The 16,534-nt window shown below is 35.7% G+C and overlaps 1 protein-coding gene across 6 annotated transcripts in view; it reads right to left on the bottom strand.

Annotated features, from left to right (window-relative positions):
- NOX4 (NADPH oxidase 4) overlaps positions 1-16,534 on the bottom strand; it is a 166,962-nt gene that overhangs the window by 75,480 nt on the left and 74,948 nt on the right. For all 6 annotated transcript variants that reach the window (XM_058687522.1, XM_058687523.1, XM_058687520.1 and 3 more), the window contains one exon: positions 819-879. In XM_058687522.1, coding sequence (XP_058543505.1) covers positions 819-879 — 61 coding nt within the window. The remainder of the gene's footprint in view (positions 1-818; positions 880-16,534) is intronic.

Raw genomic sequence — 16,534 nt, 5'->3', positions numbered from 1 at the left:
GTAAAGCTCCTATAACCCTTGACTACACTGAATCTACCTTTTGCTGATTCCCTGTAGTTTTCACAAACCAACTCCTAGTTTAGCATTCTATTCGAAAATATTTTTATTTATACTTGCATTCATGTTTATACCTACATCCTTTCCCTGAGCAACCAAACAACTAGCCAATAAGCTAATATATACTGAGCACTCACTTGTCAGTTACTCTGTTGAACCAAGGGAATAGACGAATGAATAATGTTTCTTTTTATTTACTCAGAACTCTTAATACAATGCATCTCTCAGATAACACAAAAGTTTTTATTGAATAAATAACATATCATCCATCAATAAACTTGCTATTAAAAATGACCATTATTCCAAAGATGCTGTGTAATTGCTATGTACACATAGGTAATACCACAAAAAGATCATGTAAGAACTGAAACATAATTTATGTGATCTCAATCGCAGGTGTTGATTATTTTGAGAGTAAAACCAACCATTAATTTTAAAATCATGTTTTCTAAAACATGTATTTCATTGTTCCTTCTATTGCCAGTGCATCTGACAAGTAGGCAGAAACCAATGATTTGCAGAGAAAACAATACATTATTAACAATTATTGATATCCAAGGTATTTGAATTGCAAAAATTCATCCTACAAAAAGAAAATGTGAATGTCAAAACTGAATAAGCAAAGAAAGAAAACAAAACCACAGCCTGAGAACATATACACATCTAAATATGTTGGTAGTTCTATTACTTAAACACATGCAAACTATTATATGACCCATTATTTTCAAAGCATGTATCTTAAAACTCTATATTCTACATACCTGTCCAGTCTCCTACTATTTTGAGGTGGACACCAAATGTTGCTTTGGTTTTAGTAGGACACTAAAAAAAAATAAAATAAAATAGAATCAATTCTGATTAACAGTTATGTATGACCAAACTATGATTTAATTACAACTTTCATTCTCATAGCAAATTCCCCAAGTCAATAGAAAATAGGAAGGAATGAACTGAAAATCCATATAGATCCTCATTAGTGAAAAAAAGAGCAATGTCAACCAGTTAATAAGACAATATATCTTTCTCTAAAAGCTCCTAAGTATTTAGACAAAAAAGGTAAAATATGCATAGTCTAAAACTGTTAGGATATCACATCTAAAGACAAATATTGCCAAATACTTTTTGAATTAAAATATTTCAGAGGACATGGCTTTTAACCACAAAGGAAGAAATGGAGACTGATTGTAACGTCATTTTCTCCCCAGATATTATTATACACTTTACATCTTAACAAATTTCAGGAATAAAGAAAAGAAATATTTCTCAATGTGACCTAAATTTTCCATGTCCAACAAGGAAACTCCTACTGAGAGAGTTGTATTTCACTCCCTCCCTTAACTCTCAGAAGAAATAAATCTGGAGTGAACTGGCAAGGGTATCTGGGAAGGAGAATGAGCCATGGGTACTGGAAGTAAGAAAAGTACCCATGGCCTCATGTTCAGGAAATACAGAAAACACCCACATGGTACTTTTTGGCTCACAATAAGAAAATGCAGAATCTCCTTTTATTTTTCAGAACCCCAAACACTTATCCATAACCCCAAGATTCAAAAATTGTAACAGTACGTTTTTTCATAATTCACTGGGTGACACTATCTAACTTGAATTTATGGGAGATAATGATGGGAGGCTAATACTTCTGTATAAAAATTCATACATAAGTGTTTCCTACATAAATATCCATTTGTTTAAGAATGTTACCCCATATCCTGCTAGAGATCTTATGTAATATATGAAATATACATACCTTTTAAAATCTACAAAATTCTGAATTCTGAAAACACATCTAACCTGAGAGTTATGGATAAGAACTTTATATACATTATTATTTTTAACTGTATGATATATGCTCTTTCAACTGTCCTACCTCCTAAAACATCCCTTTATTACCACACAATACCTGTCCTTTCCTGATTTTTACAGAAATTAGTTCCCCTTTCCAACACTAACTTCTCAAACCTGTGACTACCAAGCTTCCCTTGAATACCACGTACCAAGGGCAGGGCTAAGTGCTTTATTTCCAAAATCTCACAATAACCCTGTGAGCTGTCCTTTATATTGAAGGAAACTGAATTAACTGAGACTTAAAAATATTAACTTGCCCAGTCATACAACTAGTAAGAAGACAAGACAGAATTTGGACCCATGTCTGTCTGACTACATAGTTCTTAACTATGGCAAGTTGCTCTCTCCACTAAGGTAAGCACGAGAGATCAAATGGAGTAGGAGGGAGAAAAGTATTTGTTGAAGATTACAAGAATAATGTACAACAATAAGAATGAAGTAGAAATATGGGCTGAAATCAAAGCACAAATGTGGTTCGGTGGGCCCTGAGATAGACAAGGGGTTGCAATAGAGCAAGTCCAATACACTCAAATTCACTTTGTCAATCAACTAATGTAGGTCACACTGGGGTGCTAGAAGGACAGGAAATAAGGGAAGATAAACACACCACGGAGATACATAAAGAACTCACAGTCAAAAAAGGTAGCTTGAAAACCAGTGAAAATACTAAAATAAAAAGGTAGGTATTATTCATTTGGTCATAGCAAATCATAAACTAATAAAAAGTATGTGATCAAGTTCAGGATTGGGAAATAATGTGACATGGAATTTCCAAATTACTGCTCTGCAATCAGTGGTTTTTTTTTAAATTTTTCTTAATGTTTTTATTCATTTTCGAGAGACAGAGAGATACAGAGTGCTAACGGAAGAGGGGCAGAGAGAGAGGGAGACACTGAATCTGCAATCAGTGTTTTTAATGGAATCATTATTGTTAGCACTATAAAAATTAAAAAAGAAACACTTATAAAATATTTATTTATACTATTAAAATTATAATATATACTATTAAAATTATAATTATTAAAATTATTTATACTATAAAATTATAATTAAAATTATAAAATTATAAAATTGTACTATTTATACTATTAAAATTATAATTAAAATTATAAAATTATAAAATTGTACTATTTATACTATTAAAATTATAATTAAAATTATAAAATTATAAAATTGTACTATTTATACTATTAAAATTATAATTAAAATTATAAAATTATAAATAAAATTATAAAAATTTATTTATACTATTAAAATTTATAATTATAAATTTATATAGTATAAAATAAAATTTATACTATTAAAATTATAATATTTATTTATACTATTAAAATTATACTATTAAAATTATTATAAATTAAAATTATTTTTAATAATTCTGAGATCAGTTTTATAACTAGTAAATCTTAATGATCATACCTTTAGTAAGATGATGTGATCTGTAAAAACTGCCCATAATTTTTGTAATGTTTATTCATTTTTGAGAGAGAGAGAGAGCATGAGTGGGGGAGGAGCAAAGAGAGCAGAGGACAAAGGATCCAGAGCAGGCTCTGCACTGACAGCAGTGAGCCTGATATGGGGCTCAAACTTACAAACCAGGAGATCATGACCTGAGCTGAAGTCAACCAACTGAGCCACCCAGGCACCGCCATTGTTTTCACTTCCTGCTACTTAAGGCTGGCCAGAGCCTCAATGCAGTAAAAGTTGTAGCTCCCAGAAAGCAAAAACCCAAGCTACCAATCTGTCCACATGTCACTTGATGATTCCCTCATTGTGAACTACATCTTAGGTTAAAAAAAGATCTAAGTCAAGGAGGCATCAGAATAGAGAGCAAAAAAGGTTAGTTTTGGTAAGTCTGAGTGTGCATTTGATTTAATCTCATTCTCTAAAGGAAAACATATAACTTGCCAAATATTCATATCTCTATTCCATTTTTCAGTGTAAACATTGCAAAAGATAATTGCATGTGGTGTTTAACACCCCCTCAGGTCCTGTAGGAGCCTATTAACCTCCCTCATGTGATGCCAGCCAAATGCATCAGTATAGGTTTTAAGGTTGATCTGATTTCAAACAGATAAAACATAGTATGGTTTCTTTCAAAGTCTGGGAAAGATGCCTTTATGTTACTGATACTTTCTCAAACTAGCTAGGTATAAGAATACAGGATTTAACATTGTCTTTGTCCAATCATATCGCCTCACATTTGAAGGAGGCCTGCACAGATTAACACACAGAATGACTTCAGCATGTGTGGTTTGAAACAATGACTGGAGATCTTAGAATCACATTCTAGCAGCTTTGCACAAATAATGTTCAGATTCACTAATATAGCTAAAAACATAGTGTAGTGATTCTTTAATGTCTTCTCACTATCTTTTTTATTTTTTTATGTTTTTATTCAAATTCCAGTTAGAATAATATTAGCTTCAGGTGTACAATGCACTGATTGAACACTTCCATACAACACCCAGTGCTCATCACAACAGGTGCACTTCTTAATCCCCATCACCTATTTAACCCATCCCACAATGTTTGTTCTCTATAGTTAAGAGTCTATTTCTTGGTTTGTCTCTCTCTTTTTTTTCCCCCTTTGTTTGTTTGTTTTGTTTCTTAAATTCCACATATGTGTGAAGTATGTTATTTGTCTTTTTCTGACTCATTTCATTTAGCATTATACTCTTTAGCTCCATCCATGTCATTGCAAATGGCAAGATTTCGTAATTTTTTATGGCTGAGTAATATTCCATTGTGCATATATAACAAACTGGAGAGCAACATGCAAAAGAATGAAACTGGACCACGTTCTTACACCTTAAACAAAAATAAATTCAGAATGGATTAAAGATCTGAATGTAAGACCTGAAAGCATAAAAATTGTAGAGAAGAACACAGAGGGTAACCTCTTTGACAACGGCCATGGCAACTTCTTCCTAGATAAGCCTCTTCACTATCTTTTTAATAGCGTTTAGAAAACTTCTCAACAGGATGAAATAGTAAAGTACAGATATCCATGGCTCTCTGACTTTCCTAGAAGCTTAATAAGGAAATATACTTATGACAAGTTTTCGGTTTAAAAAGTTACAGGATAATATACATACTTAAGTTCACATTATTAATATAAAAAAAGATATGAATTTTTTTATATATATAGAAATAAGTTGAAGAGAATACATAACATGGCATTAGGAATACTAACTTCTGGGAAGTAAAACTGAAGACAGAAAAGAGAATTCATTTCATACATATCTTCCTTTTAAGATTATTAGCCTTTATAATGTTTATAATTTTAAATATTTTAAAAGTTTAAAATGTAAGCAATAATACATTACTGAGTCTCAACTTAGTCTCATTTAATTTTTTTTAATATTTATTTATTTTTTGAGAGAGAGAGACAGAGTGTGAGCTGGGAGGGGCAGAGAGAGAGGGAGACACAGAATCCGAAGCAGGCCCCAGGCTCTGTGCTGTCAGCATAGAGCCCGATGCAGGGCTCGAACTCATGAACCATGAGATCATGACCTGAGCCAAAGTTGGACGCTTAACTGACTAAGCCACCCAGGCACCCCATCCAGTTATATTAATTCTATATAAGTAATCAAACCTAAGAGGTGGATAGAGTGAATGTGATAAACATCTCCAGGACTATAAATTTCAATAATCTTAAGCCATTTTTTTATATTAAAGCATTTGCTAACCATCAAATATAATGGGATAAAAAGATATAAACCTAGAAATATTTTGGAAAAATTTCTGAATGTGAAGGGAAATTATGTAAGCTTTCAGAATGCAAAACATAAACAAGTTGCTTCCGAAGAAATAAAAAGAATTCAGATTGGTATCACATTTGGCTACTACCACCCATTCCAAGCTTGATGATAAAAGGGGCATTGTCTTCAAAGTTCAGACTTAAATCATCTTTTTTTTTTTTAAGTTTCCTTATTTTAAGAGAGAGAGCACACATGTAGGAGTGGGGGAGCAGCAGAGAGAGAGGGAGAGAGAGAATCCAAAGCAGGCTCCGTGCTGTCAGTGCAGAGCCTGATGTGGGGCTCAAACCCACAAGCTGTGAGATTATGACCTGAGCTGAAGTCAGACGCTTAACTGACTGAGCCACCCAGGTGCCCCTCAACTTAGTCTCATTTAAGTTTCCTAGATGAAAACAAAGAGTATGGCTTATGTTGACTATAATATATACACCAGAATACACAACACGTACTTTAAGGGTAAGAAAATAAAGTGACAGAATTTGTAAGAACAGATCTGGAGGAGTTTCTATTTTGATATCCTTGAGTAAAAATGTTTTCCTTCAAATTATTTGTACATTATGGCATTGAGTTTTAAAAGTACTCAAATGACTAATAATTTTATAACAGCCCCACAAAAATATAAACAGATATTATGTAATCATCTTACTTTTAAGAACTAAATGTAAAAATGATGTCACTGCACAATGATTTATTCAACATGGAAAAGAAATTTAAAAGCCACAATGTGTTTGTTTTTAAATCAAGAGCCTTGCAATAAAAAATAAAAATGATTCTAAAGTGGATGTTACTATATTAAGAACTAAATTTTCAATGTAACAAATTTGTTAAACCACAGAAAAACGATCACAGAACAGAATGTGTCAGATCTTATTTTTAGTCCCTTCTTCCAAAGCTCTAGTTTCTACCCCGTTAGACATTCCCACCTGAAATTCACTCTAAATGTAATACATGTAAAAACCCCAGTATCTTCCCATATTGCCCTCTTTTCTGATTCCTTTATGTCCAAACATACAACCCATGCCCTTATCAGAATAGGGGCTCAAATATCAGAGGAATATCATGCGTATCTCTTCCTGCCAACATTCAATCAATTTTTAAGTCCTTTACAATAATCTTAGCAAGGAAAATGTATGATAATTATACAATTATACAATTATAGCAATCTCCTATTGATTAACCTTTTGTGTCCTCCTAAGGAAAAACACCCACATTCTTTCTTTCCTAGAGTCTATAGCCAACCACATCTGCTCCAAATTCTTTCCAACTTTATATTGCAAGTTCCTCTTTGACCACTCTAATCCAGCAAAGACAACATGGATCAGCTAATATATTTCCCTGCCCGTCACTTTCCCACTTACTAGCCTCCATTCCCACTTCTCATATTGAACACTAGCAATTCGTTAAGACCCATCTGAAACGCTACCACTTTCATGAAGAAATCCTAATTTTCCCTGCCATGAAAATTCCTCACTTCCCTGACCCCCGCTAAATTATTTGACTTCTGTGCCCTTTATTATGGTCCATCTCTTTAACTGTATGTAATTTTTTTCTCTGTATGAGTATACATTTGCAATGTCGTGAAATCAAGGCCTATTTCTAAGTCATTACTGTATATCCATAGCATATTATCCATAGTGGGTATACATTCAAATATCAATTCAGTGAAATATTGGAGAATTAACCTGAGAATGAATAAGGACTTCAATAATGGGCAATTCTTCTATAATTTATTCATACATTCAACAAATGAGTCCAAAGTGTTCCAGAGACTATACTAGGAGCTCACGCAATTTCACAAATAAGGATTGTCTAAAAGTGAGAGAAGAGATAACGAGCCAGGAGCACAGAACTCATTACAATTAATGCAACATGTGACTCCAAACATTTTGACAAATACAACGTCCTAATGTCTCTTTGTTAACTTGAAGAAAAAAATTAGTGTTTACTTGCATACTTGCATGAAAAAATATACTCAATCTTAAAACAGACAGATCCTGGAAAAGTATGTACATGAAATGTTTATGAACTGTGATGGAATGTGTGTATTTATCTCAACTCTTTCATAAAAACAAAACACTAACATGACGGTTGAGGGATATAAAAACACAAACTAAAACAGCAAAGATAAGATGGGGTGTGATAACAACAATGGAGAGGTATCAACAAAATCTGTAATGGAGAAATGTGGATGACATGGTGGCTGGGGAACAGACTGAAAGAAACAGATGAAACTGAAACCCCACTACCTTCATAAGTGGGGTCACCTTGAGAAGTAAGCCCACCTTTTGCTCACAGAAGACCTCAGAGCAATAGACCTCAGAGCAAAAGAAGCAGCCCACCTTTTGCTCACGGAAGACCTCAGCTTATGATTAAAAACAAGAGAAAGAGAAACTGTTCTTATCTGTATGTGAAATAATCTGACCCCTACAATTATCTTACCCCTCCACAAACCCGAAGACAATCGGAGGTGGGACAAAAGGGGCTCTAGATGCAGGAATAACCCACACAGTGGAAAGTAGGGCTGGTATTTGCTACTTTTATAGCAAAAGCAAATATTTAATGAATATTTATATTTATATTTACTTATATAGCTCAGCAAATATTTAATGAATGCACACTAAATGCCATCTCAAATTTACATTCCAAAACTAAGCTCTACAAATGCTCATCAGGATTTGCTCTCTCCATGGTCTTCCCTATCTCAATGCAGCCCCAGCGGCTCAGACCAAACACTGTGAAGACAACCTTGACTCTTCTATTGCACATTCCATACCCAATCTATCAGGAAATCCTGTTAGATAGGGGTGCCTGGGTGGATCAGTTAAGCATCCGACTTCGGCCCAGGTCATGATCTCACAGTTTGTGGGTTCAAGCCCTGAGTTGGGCTCTGTGCTAATAACAGCTCAGAAACTGGAGCCTGCTTCAGATTCTATGTCTCCCTTTCTCTCCCTGTCCCTCCCTGACTCGTACTCTGTCTCTGACTCTCAAAAATAAACAAACATAAAAAAAAAAAAAAAGAAATCCAGTTAGCTCTAACTTGAAATATACTCAGAATATGACCACTTCTCACTACTTCCACTGTCACCACCCTCATCCAAACAATCATCATACCTCAACCAGATGTCCACAACAGCCTCTTAACTGGTCTTCCCACTTCTGTTCATTTCCCTTCATCTACTCTTAGCACAGCAGCAAGAGTAATCCTATGAAAAAGTCTCATCATGCTCTTCCACTACTCAGAAGCCTCCAATGGCCCTTCCTCACTCTAAGTCCAGAATCTTTACAATGTCCTATAAACCCTACATAAACTGACTCCTCGTGACTTCTCTGATATTATCTCCTACCATCCTTCCTTTTTCTTAGTGTGTCCTAGCCACACTGACCTCCCCTCTTCCATGCACACACTTGGGCACACACATATATACACTTACAAGTCAACAGGCATTAAGTATAACTCATGGTGAAAACTGGCTGATTTTGAGCAGAGAAATGACATGATCTGATCTGCATTTTAAAATAGTCACTCCGGCTGCTTTAGATTAAATGGCAGGTGAGCAAGGGCAGGCAGAGGGAGATCAGTTAGCAGGCTATCCAGACGGTAGTAGACTGGACCAGGGGGCCATGGCAGAAATGGTGGACATGTTTTGAAGACAGAACTAAGAACATGAGTGGACAGATTACTAACTATATATATATATATATATATATATATATATATATATATATAAAGAGCAATACCCAGGTTTTCAGCATGGGCAACCTGAACAATGGAGCTGGAATTAACTGAGGTGGGAAAGATTGTGGGTGAAACAGATTTAGGAGGTTGAAGATTATGAGTTCAGTTTTAGACATGTTAAGATATCCTTTAGACATCCAGATGGAAGTTTCTGGAAAATAGCTGGATACATGAGCTTGAATTTTAGAGTTGGGAGGTGGGGCTGGAAATATACCTTTGGGAGATGACAGCACACAGATGCATCAGTAAGACTGCATGAGATCACGAGAGAAATGAGTTTAGCTAGAGAAGACAGGGGGTTCAAGGAATGGGCACTGAACTGTTCTGATATTTAGAATTTGTAGGATTGGCAAGAAACAGCAAAAAGACACTGAGTAAAAGTGGCCAGAAAATGAGAAGAAAAACCAGGTGAATTGGATGTCCTGGAAGCAAAATGAAAAAAGTGTTTCAATAAAGCAAGTGATCAGCTGTGCTAAATGCTGCTAAAAGGTGAATTCCATCAAGGACTCAGAAATGACCACTGGACGCAGCAGTAACATGGTCACTGCTGACCTTGAAAATGTTTTTGTAGGGTGCTGTGGGCAAAAAGTTGGTGGATTTAAGAGAAAATGAGTGGAAATGTACCTGGAAGGAGATGTGAGTCAAGAAAGGAGCTTTTATTCACAATTTTCTCTTTTGTACCTAGGTAAAAGGAGGCATCTAAAAATACCAATAGGGTAAATCAAATTTAATATTAAACAGCTGGTTTTCTCTGAATACATTGACCTATTTAGGTTCACATTTATCATGCAGGTTCTCATTAGGCACTGAAGGAATATTTTCTTTACCCCTGGAAAAAAAAATGAAACTACAGCAGTTAGAAGATGTTTAATTTTCAGGGAATTCAGATGTCCTGTTATGTTTCATGAACATTAGTGACCTTTTTGGGGCAATTTCAACCATGTCTGGTCTATGGTTAAGGTACCTTGTTGCTTTGCTAATCTATCATCTATCCCAGCTGAGTTTCTAGCTGCCCAAGCAAAAGATTTGTGAAACGCTAGAGAAAAACAATTTTTTTTTAAGAATTACACAAATGAAAGCAAGACCCAAGAGCAAAACAGCTGATGCAGACTTCCTGGTTGTATTTAAACCCAAGACATTAAATAAATAATAATAACAAAAAATTTGCCAATCTTTAAGGGATCCATGACCATTCTTGTCTGGTTTTCATTGAAAACTGGAAAGACTATTCCCAAAATGACTGGTTAAGAGATTAAAACTACAAAGCAGAAAAATGATGGCAAGTACAGGCTTGCTATGTAAAAGCACAGACAATAACAAACCAACAGCTAGACTTGCCTCTGACTCATGGAAAAATATGTGAAATCAGGTTATCCCAGCTTAAAAATAATGAATCACACAACTTAGAATACAGATGTCAGGAAAGCACATGTGTACTTCTGATTAAAAATAATAACGGAAGGATATAGAGGTATTCATGCAAACTTCAATTCCATAAAAAAGCAGATTCTGCATTATTTCTTTAGTTGAGAATCCATGAAAAATATTATTGAACATAATTAATGTCTATCTCAGTTAAATATTAACAGATGCTATATTTCATTGTAAGCAGTAGTTTTCATACTTTAAGTTTTGGTATTCATTCATTCATTCATTTTCTAAGTAGGCTCCATGCCCAACATGGAGCTCAATGCAGGGCTTGAACTCACAACCCTAAGATCAAGACCTGAACTGAGTGCCTTATGCCCAACCAACTGAGCCACCCAAGCACCCCAGCCTGGGCTTCTTAAAATCATCTCCGATTCACATATATAAATTATGTGAAAGCATACTTTAAAAGAATAGATTAAAGAACAGAATAAAGAAAAAACCAGAATAGAATAGATTCATTTGGGTAGAAAATCCAAACTTTGGCAATTATAGAGCATGACAGGAAAACACTGTTAAAGATCCATTACACAGTTGAAGAACAACATGTAAAACTCTACCTGGACTTTAAGCCAATGAAGGCCCAAAGAGGGAGAAGAACCTGAAAACATTAATTCTGGATCTAACTTTGTCATCAATGGTGTTACTTGCTTTGATCACTTAAAGAATCTATGCTTTAGATATCCCCTCTCCCCAACAATAAGCAAACAAATAAATCTGGTGCTTGGACTACAAACTGTTTTTTAATTGATGTATAGTTGACATATGATATATTAGTTTCAGGTATACAACACTAATTCAACAATTATGTACTTTATAAAATGCTCACCATAGCAAGAGTAGCCACCACCCATCACCATACAAAGTTATTATAATCTTATTGACAATACTCCTTATGCTGTTTTTATTCCTGTGACTTTTATTTTATTTTAAAGTTTATTTATTTATTTTGAGAAAGGGCACAGAGCAAGCACAAGTGGGGGAAGGGCAGAGAAAGACTCCCAAGCAGGCTCCACGCTGCCAACAGACGGCCTGATGTGGGGCTTGAACCCACGAACCATGAGATCATGACCTGAACCAAAGTCGAGTCAGACGCTTAACCAACTGAACCACGCAGGCACCCCTGATTCATTTTATAGTTGGAAGTTTGTGCCTCTTAATCCTCCTTGGACTACAATATTTTTAAGTTCAATGAATTTAGATAAACTAAAATTTTTTATGTGTCTCATATATAATTTCAAGTTTTAAAAAAGTAAGATTTTTTCACAAAATATATATTTCATATACTTTTTAATGTATTTATAAATACATAAGTGAATGTAAATATATAATTTAAATACATACATTTAAATGTCATTTGTAGTGGAAATGGTGGTGCACTGCTCACATCTTCTTCCTCCCCCCACTTCCCAATTTTCAGGTTCAAAACACGAATTCCTCAACCTCCCCCACTGCTGAAAATTCCTCAACCTCCCCACTGTTTCCTGTAGAGCTCATTCCTGAGGCCCCTCCCCAGAAACTGCTAGCCACAGAAGGAAGCTTGCATGCCCATCTCTAAGTGTCTTTTCCTGGAGATATCTCACCTCTAGTGACTGGCCAATTACAGAGCACAAAGATGTAGCTTCCTGACCTCAATACAGGACAACCTGAACTACCATTTATGTGTAGTGGCTGTCAGAGCTGCTGAGGCCTCTGTTGAGCCTTTACCCAGCATTTCAACTCCTGTCTTGTGTTCTCAGGTGCTGTCTTGAGTGCGCTCTCCACAAACTTCCTTCAGGAAAATCTCTACCTCTCAGTCTGTTTCCCAGGAAACTCAACTTAAAACATTTATCCTACAGGCTAGTAAACCACAGGAGGCAAAATTTCCATTGCTCCAAATGACTGTTTCTAAACCAATCTGGGGCCAGAACTTAGTCACTGCATGCTGCAGAATGAGGCAAACAAAATGAAACAAACAATTCCATTCCATTTAATCGCATCGTGGCTCTCCAGTCATTCTCTGAAATTACAACCATAACAGCTTCTAACTTACTGAGAACTTACTGTATACCAAGTACCAGGCTTAGCACTTGATGATATCTTTGTAATTAAGATTCAGAGTAACTGCATTAGAGAACTTACTAGTATTAGCCACATTTATTTTTTTAATACGAAATTTATTGTCAAATTGGTTTCCATACAACACCCAGTGCTCATCCCAAAAGCTGCCCTACTCAATACCCATCACCCTCCCTCCCACCCCCCATCAACCCTCAGTTTATTCTCAGTTCTTAAGAGTCTCTTATGGTTTGGCTCCCTCCCTCTCTAACTTTTTTTTTTCCCCTTCCCCTACCCCATGGTCTTCTATTAAGTTTCTCGGGATCCACATAAAAGTGAAAACATATGGTACCTGTCTTTCTCTGTATGGCTTACATCACTTAGCATAACAATCTCCAGTTCCATCCACGTTGCTACGAAAGGCCATATTTCATTCTTTCTCATTGCCACGTAATATTCCATTGTGTCTATAACCACAATTTCTTTATCCATTCATCAGTTGATGGACATTTAGGCTCTTTCCATAATTTGGCTATTGTTGAACGTGCTGCTATAAACATTGGGGTACAAGTGACCCTATGCATCAGCACTCCTGTATCCCTTGGGTAATTCCTAGCAGTGCTATTGCTGAGTCATAGGGTAGATCTATTTTTAATTTTTTGAGGAACCTCCACACTGTTTTCCAGAGCGACTGTACCAGTTTGCATTCCCACCAAGAGTGCAAGAGGGTTCCCATTTCTTCACATCCTCGCCAGCATCTATAGTCTCCTGATTTGTTCATTTTAGCCACTCTGACTGTCATGAGATGGTATCTGAGTGTGGTTTTGATTTATATTTCCCTGATGAGAAGTGATGTTGAGCATCTTTTCATGTGCCTGTTGGCCATCTGGATGTCTTCTTTAGAGAAGTGTCTATTCATGTTTTCTGCCCATTTCTTCACTAGATTATTTGTTTTTCGGGTGTGGAGTTTGGTGAGTTCTTTATAGATTTTGGATACTAGCCCTTTGTCCTATATGTCATTTGCAAATATCTTTTCCCATTCTGTTGGTTGCCTTTTAGTTTTGTTTAATCGTTTCCTTTGCAGTGCAGAAGCTTTTTATCTTCATGAGGTCCCAATAGTTCATTTGTGCTTTTATTTTTGGATTTTTAGTTCATTTTCCCTTGCCTTTGAAAAGGTGTCAAGTAAGAAATTGCTGCGGCTGAGGTCAGAGAGGTTTTTGCCTGCTTTCTCCTCTAGGGTTTTGATGGTTTCCTGTCTCACATTCAGGTTCTTTATCCATTTTGAGTTTATTTTTGTGAATGGTATAAGACAGTGGTCTAGTTTCATTCTTCTGCACGTTGCTGTCCAGTTCTCCCAGCACCATCTGCTAAAGAGACTGTCTTTTTTCCATTGGATATTCTTTCCTGCTTTGTCAAAGATTAGTTGGCCATACTTTTGTGGATCCAATTCTGGAGTCTCTATTCTACTCCATTGGTCTATGTGTCTGTTTTTGTGCCAATACCATGCTGTCTTCATGATTACAGCTTTGTAGTAGAGGCTAAAGTCTGGGATTGTGATGCCTCCCACTTTGGTCTTCTTCTTCAAAATTACTTTGGCTATTCGGGGTCTTTTGTGGTTCCATACAAATTTTAGGATTGCTTGTTCTCGCTTCGAGAAGAATGCTGGTGCAATTTTGATTGGGATTGCATTGAATGTGTAGATAGCTTTGGGTAGTAGTGACATTTTAACAATATTTATTCTTCCAATCCATGAGCATGGAATGTTTTTGAATTTCTTTATATTTTCTTCAATCTCCTTCATAAGCTTTCTATAGTTTTCAGCACACAGATCTTTTACATCTTTGGTTAGATTTATTCCTAGGTATTTTATGCTTCTTGGTGCAATTGTGAATGGGATCAGTTTCTTTGTCTTCCTGTTGCTTCATTATTAGTGTATAAGAATGCAACTGATTTCTGTACATTGATTTTGTATTCTGTGACTGCCGAATTCATGTATCAGTTCTAGCAGACTTCTGGTGGAGTCTATAGGGTTTCCCATGTACAATATCATGTCATCTGCAAAAAGTGAAAGCTTGACTTCATCTTTGCCAGTTTTGATGTCTTTCATTTCCTTTTGTTGTCTGTTTGCTGACTCTAGAACTTCCAACACTATGTTAAACAACAGCGGTGAGAGTGGACATCCCTGTCGTATTCCTGATCTCAGGGGGAAAGTTCTCAGTTTTTCCCCATTGAGGATGATATTAGCTGTGGGCTTTTCATAAATGGCTTTTATGATGTTTAAGTATGTTCCTTCTATCCCGACTTTCTCAAGGGTTTTTATTAAGAAAGGGTGCTGAATTTTGTCAAATGCTTTGTCTGCATCAATTGACAGGATCATATGGTTCTTTACTTTTGTTTTATTAATGTGATGTATCACACTGATTGATTTGCAAATGTTGAACCAGCCCTGCATCCCAGGAATGAATCCCACTTGATCATGGTGAATAATTCTTTTTATATGTTGTTGAATTTGACTTGCTAGTATCTTATTGAGAATTTTTGCATCCATATTCATCAGAGATATTGGCCTGTAGTTCTCTTTTTTTGCTGGGTCTCTGTCTGGTTTAGAAATCAAAGTAATGCTGACTTCATAGAATGAGTCTGGAAGTTTTCCTTCCCTTTCAATATTTTGGAACAGCTTGAGAAGGATAGGTATTATCTCTGCTTTAAATGTCTGGTAGAATTCCCCAGGGAAGCCATCTGGTCCTGGACTCTTATTTGTTGGGAGATTTTTGATAACTGATTCAATTTCTTCGCTGGTTATGGGTCTGTTCAAGTTTTCTATTTCTTCCTGTTTGAGTTTTGGAAGTATGTGGGTACTTAGGAATTTGTCCATTTCTTCCAGGTTGTTCAGTTTGTTGGCATATAATTTTTCATAGTATTCCCTGATAATTGCTTGTATTTCTGAGGGATTGGTTGTAATAATTCTATTTTCATTCACAATTTTATCTATTTGGGTCATCTCCCTTTTCTTTTTGAGAAGCCTGGCTACCGGTTTATCAATTTTGTTTATTTTTTCAAAAAACAAATTCTTGGTTTCATTGATCTGTTCTACAGGTTTTTTTTAGATTCTATATTGTTTATTTCTGCTCTGATCTTTATTATTTCTCTTCTGCTGGGATTGAGGTGTCTTTGCTGTTATGCTTCTAGTTCCTTTAGGTGTGCTGTTAGATTTTTTATTTGGGATTTTTCTTGTTTCTTGAGACAGGCCTGGATTACAATGTATTTTCCTCTCAGGACTGCCTTCACTGCATCCCAAAGCATTTGGATTGTTGTGTTTTCATTTTCATTTGTTTCCATATATTGTTTAATTTCTTCTCTAACTGCCTGGTTGACCCATTCATTTTTTAGTAGGGTGTTCTTTAACCTCCATGCTTTTGGAGGTTTTCCAGACTTTTTCCTGTGGTTGATTTCAAATTTCATAGCATTGTGGTCTGAAACTGTACATGGTATGATCTCAATTCTTTATACTTATGAAGGGCTGTTTTGTGACCCAGTATGTGATTTATCTTGGAGAATGTTTCATGTGCACTCAAGAACAAAGTATATTCTGTTGCTTTGGTATGCAGAGTTCTAAATACATCTGTCAAGTCCATCTAATCCAATATATCATTCAGGGCCCTTGTTTCTT

This window comes from Neofelis nebulosa, chromosome 10, assembly GCF_028018385.1.
Source record: "Neofelis nebulosa isolate mNeoNeb1 chromosome 10, mNeoNeb1.pri, whole genome shotgun sequence".
NCBI classification, from domain to species: domain Eukaryota; kingdom Metazoa; phylum Chordata; class Mammalia; order Carnivora; family Felidae; genus Neofelis; species Neofelis nebulosa.
The sequence above is the reverse complement of the archived record's forward strand: the minus strand, read 5'-3'. Positions and strand labels throughout refer to the sequence as shown.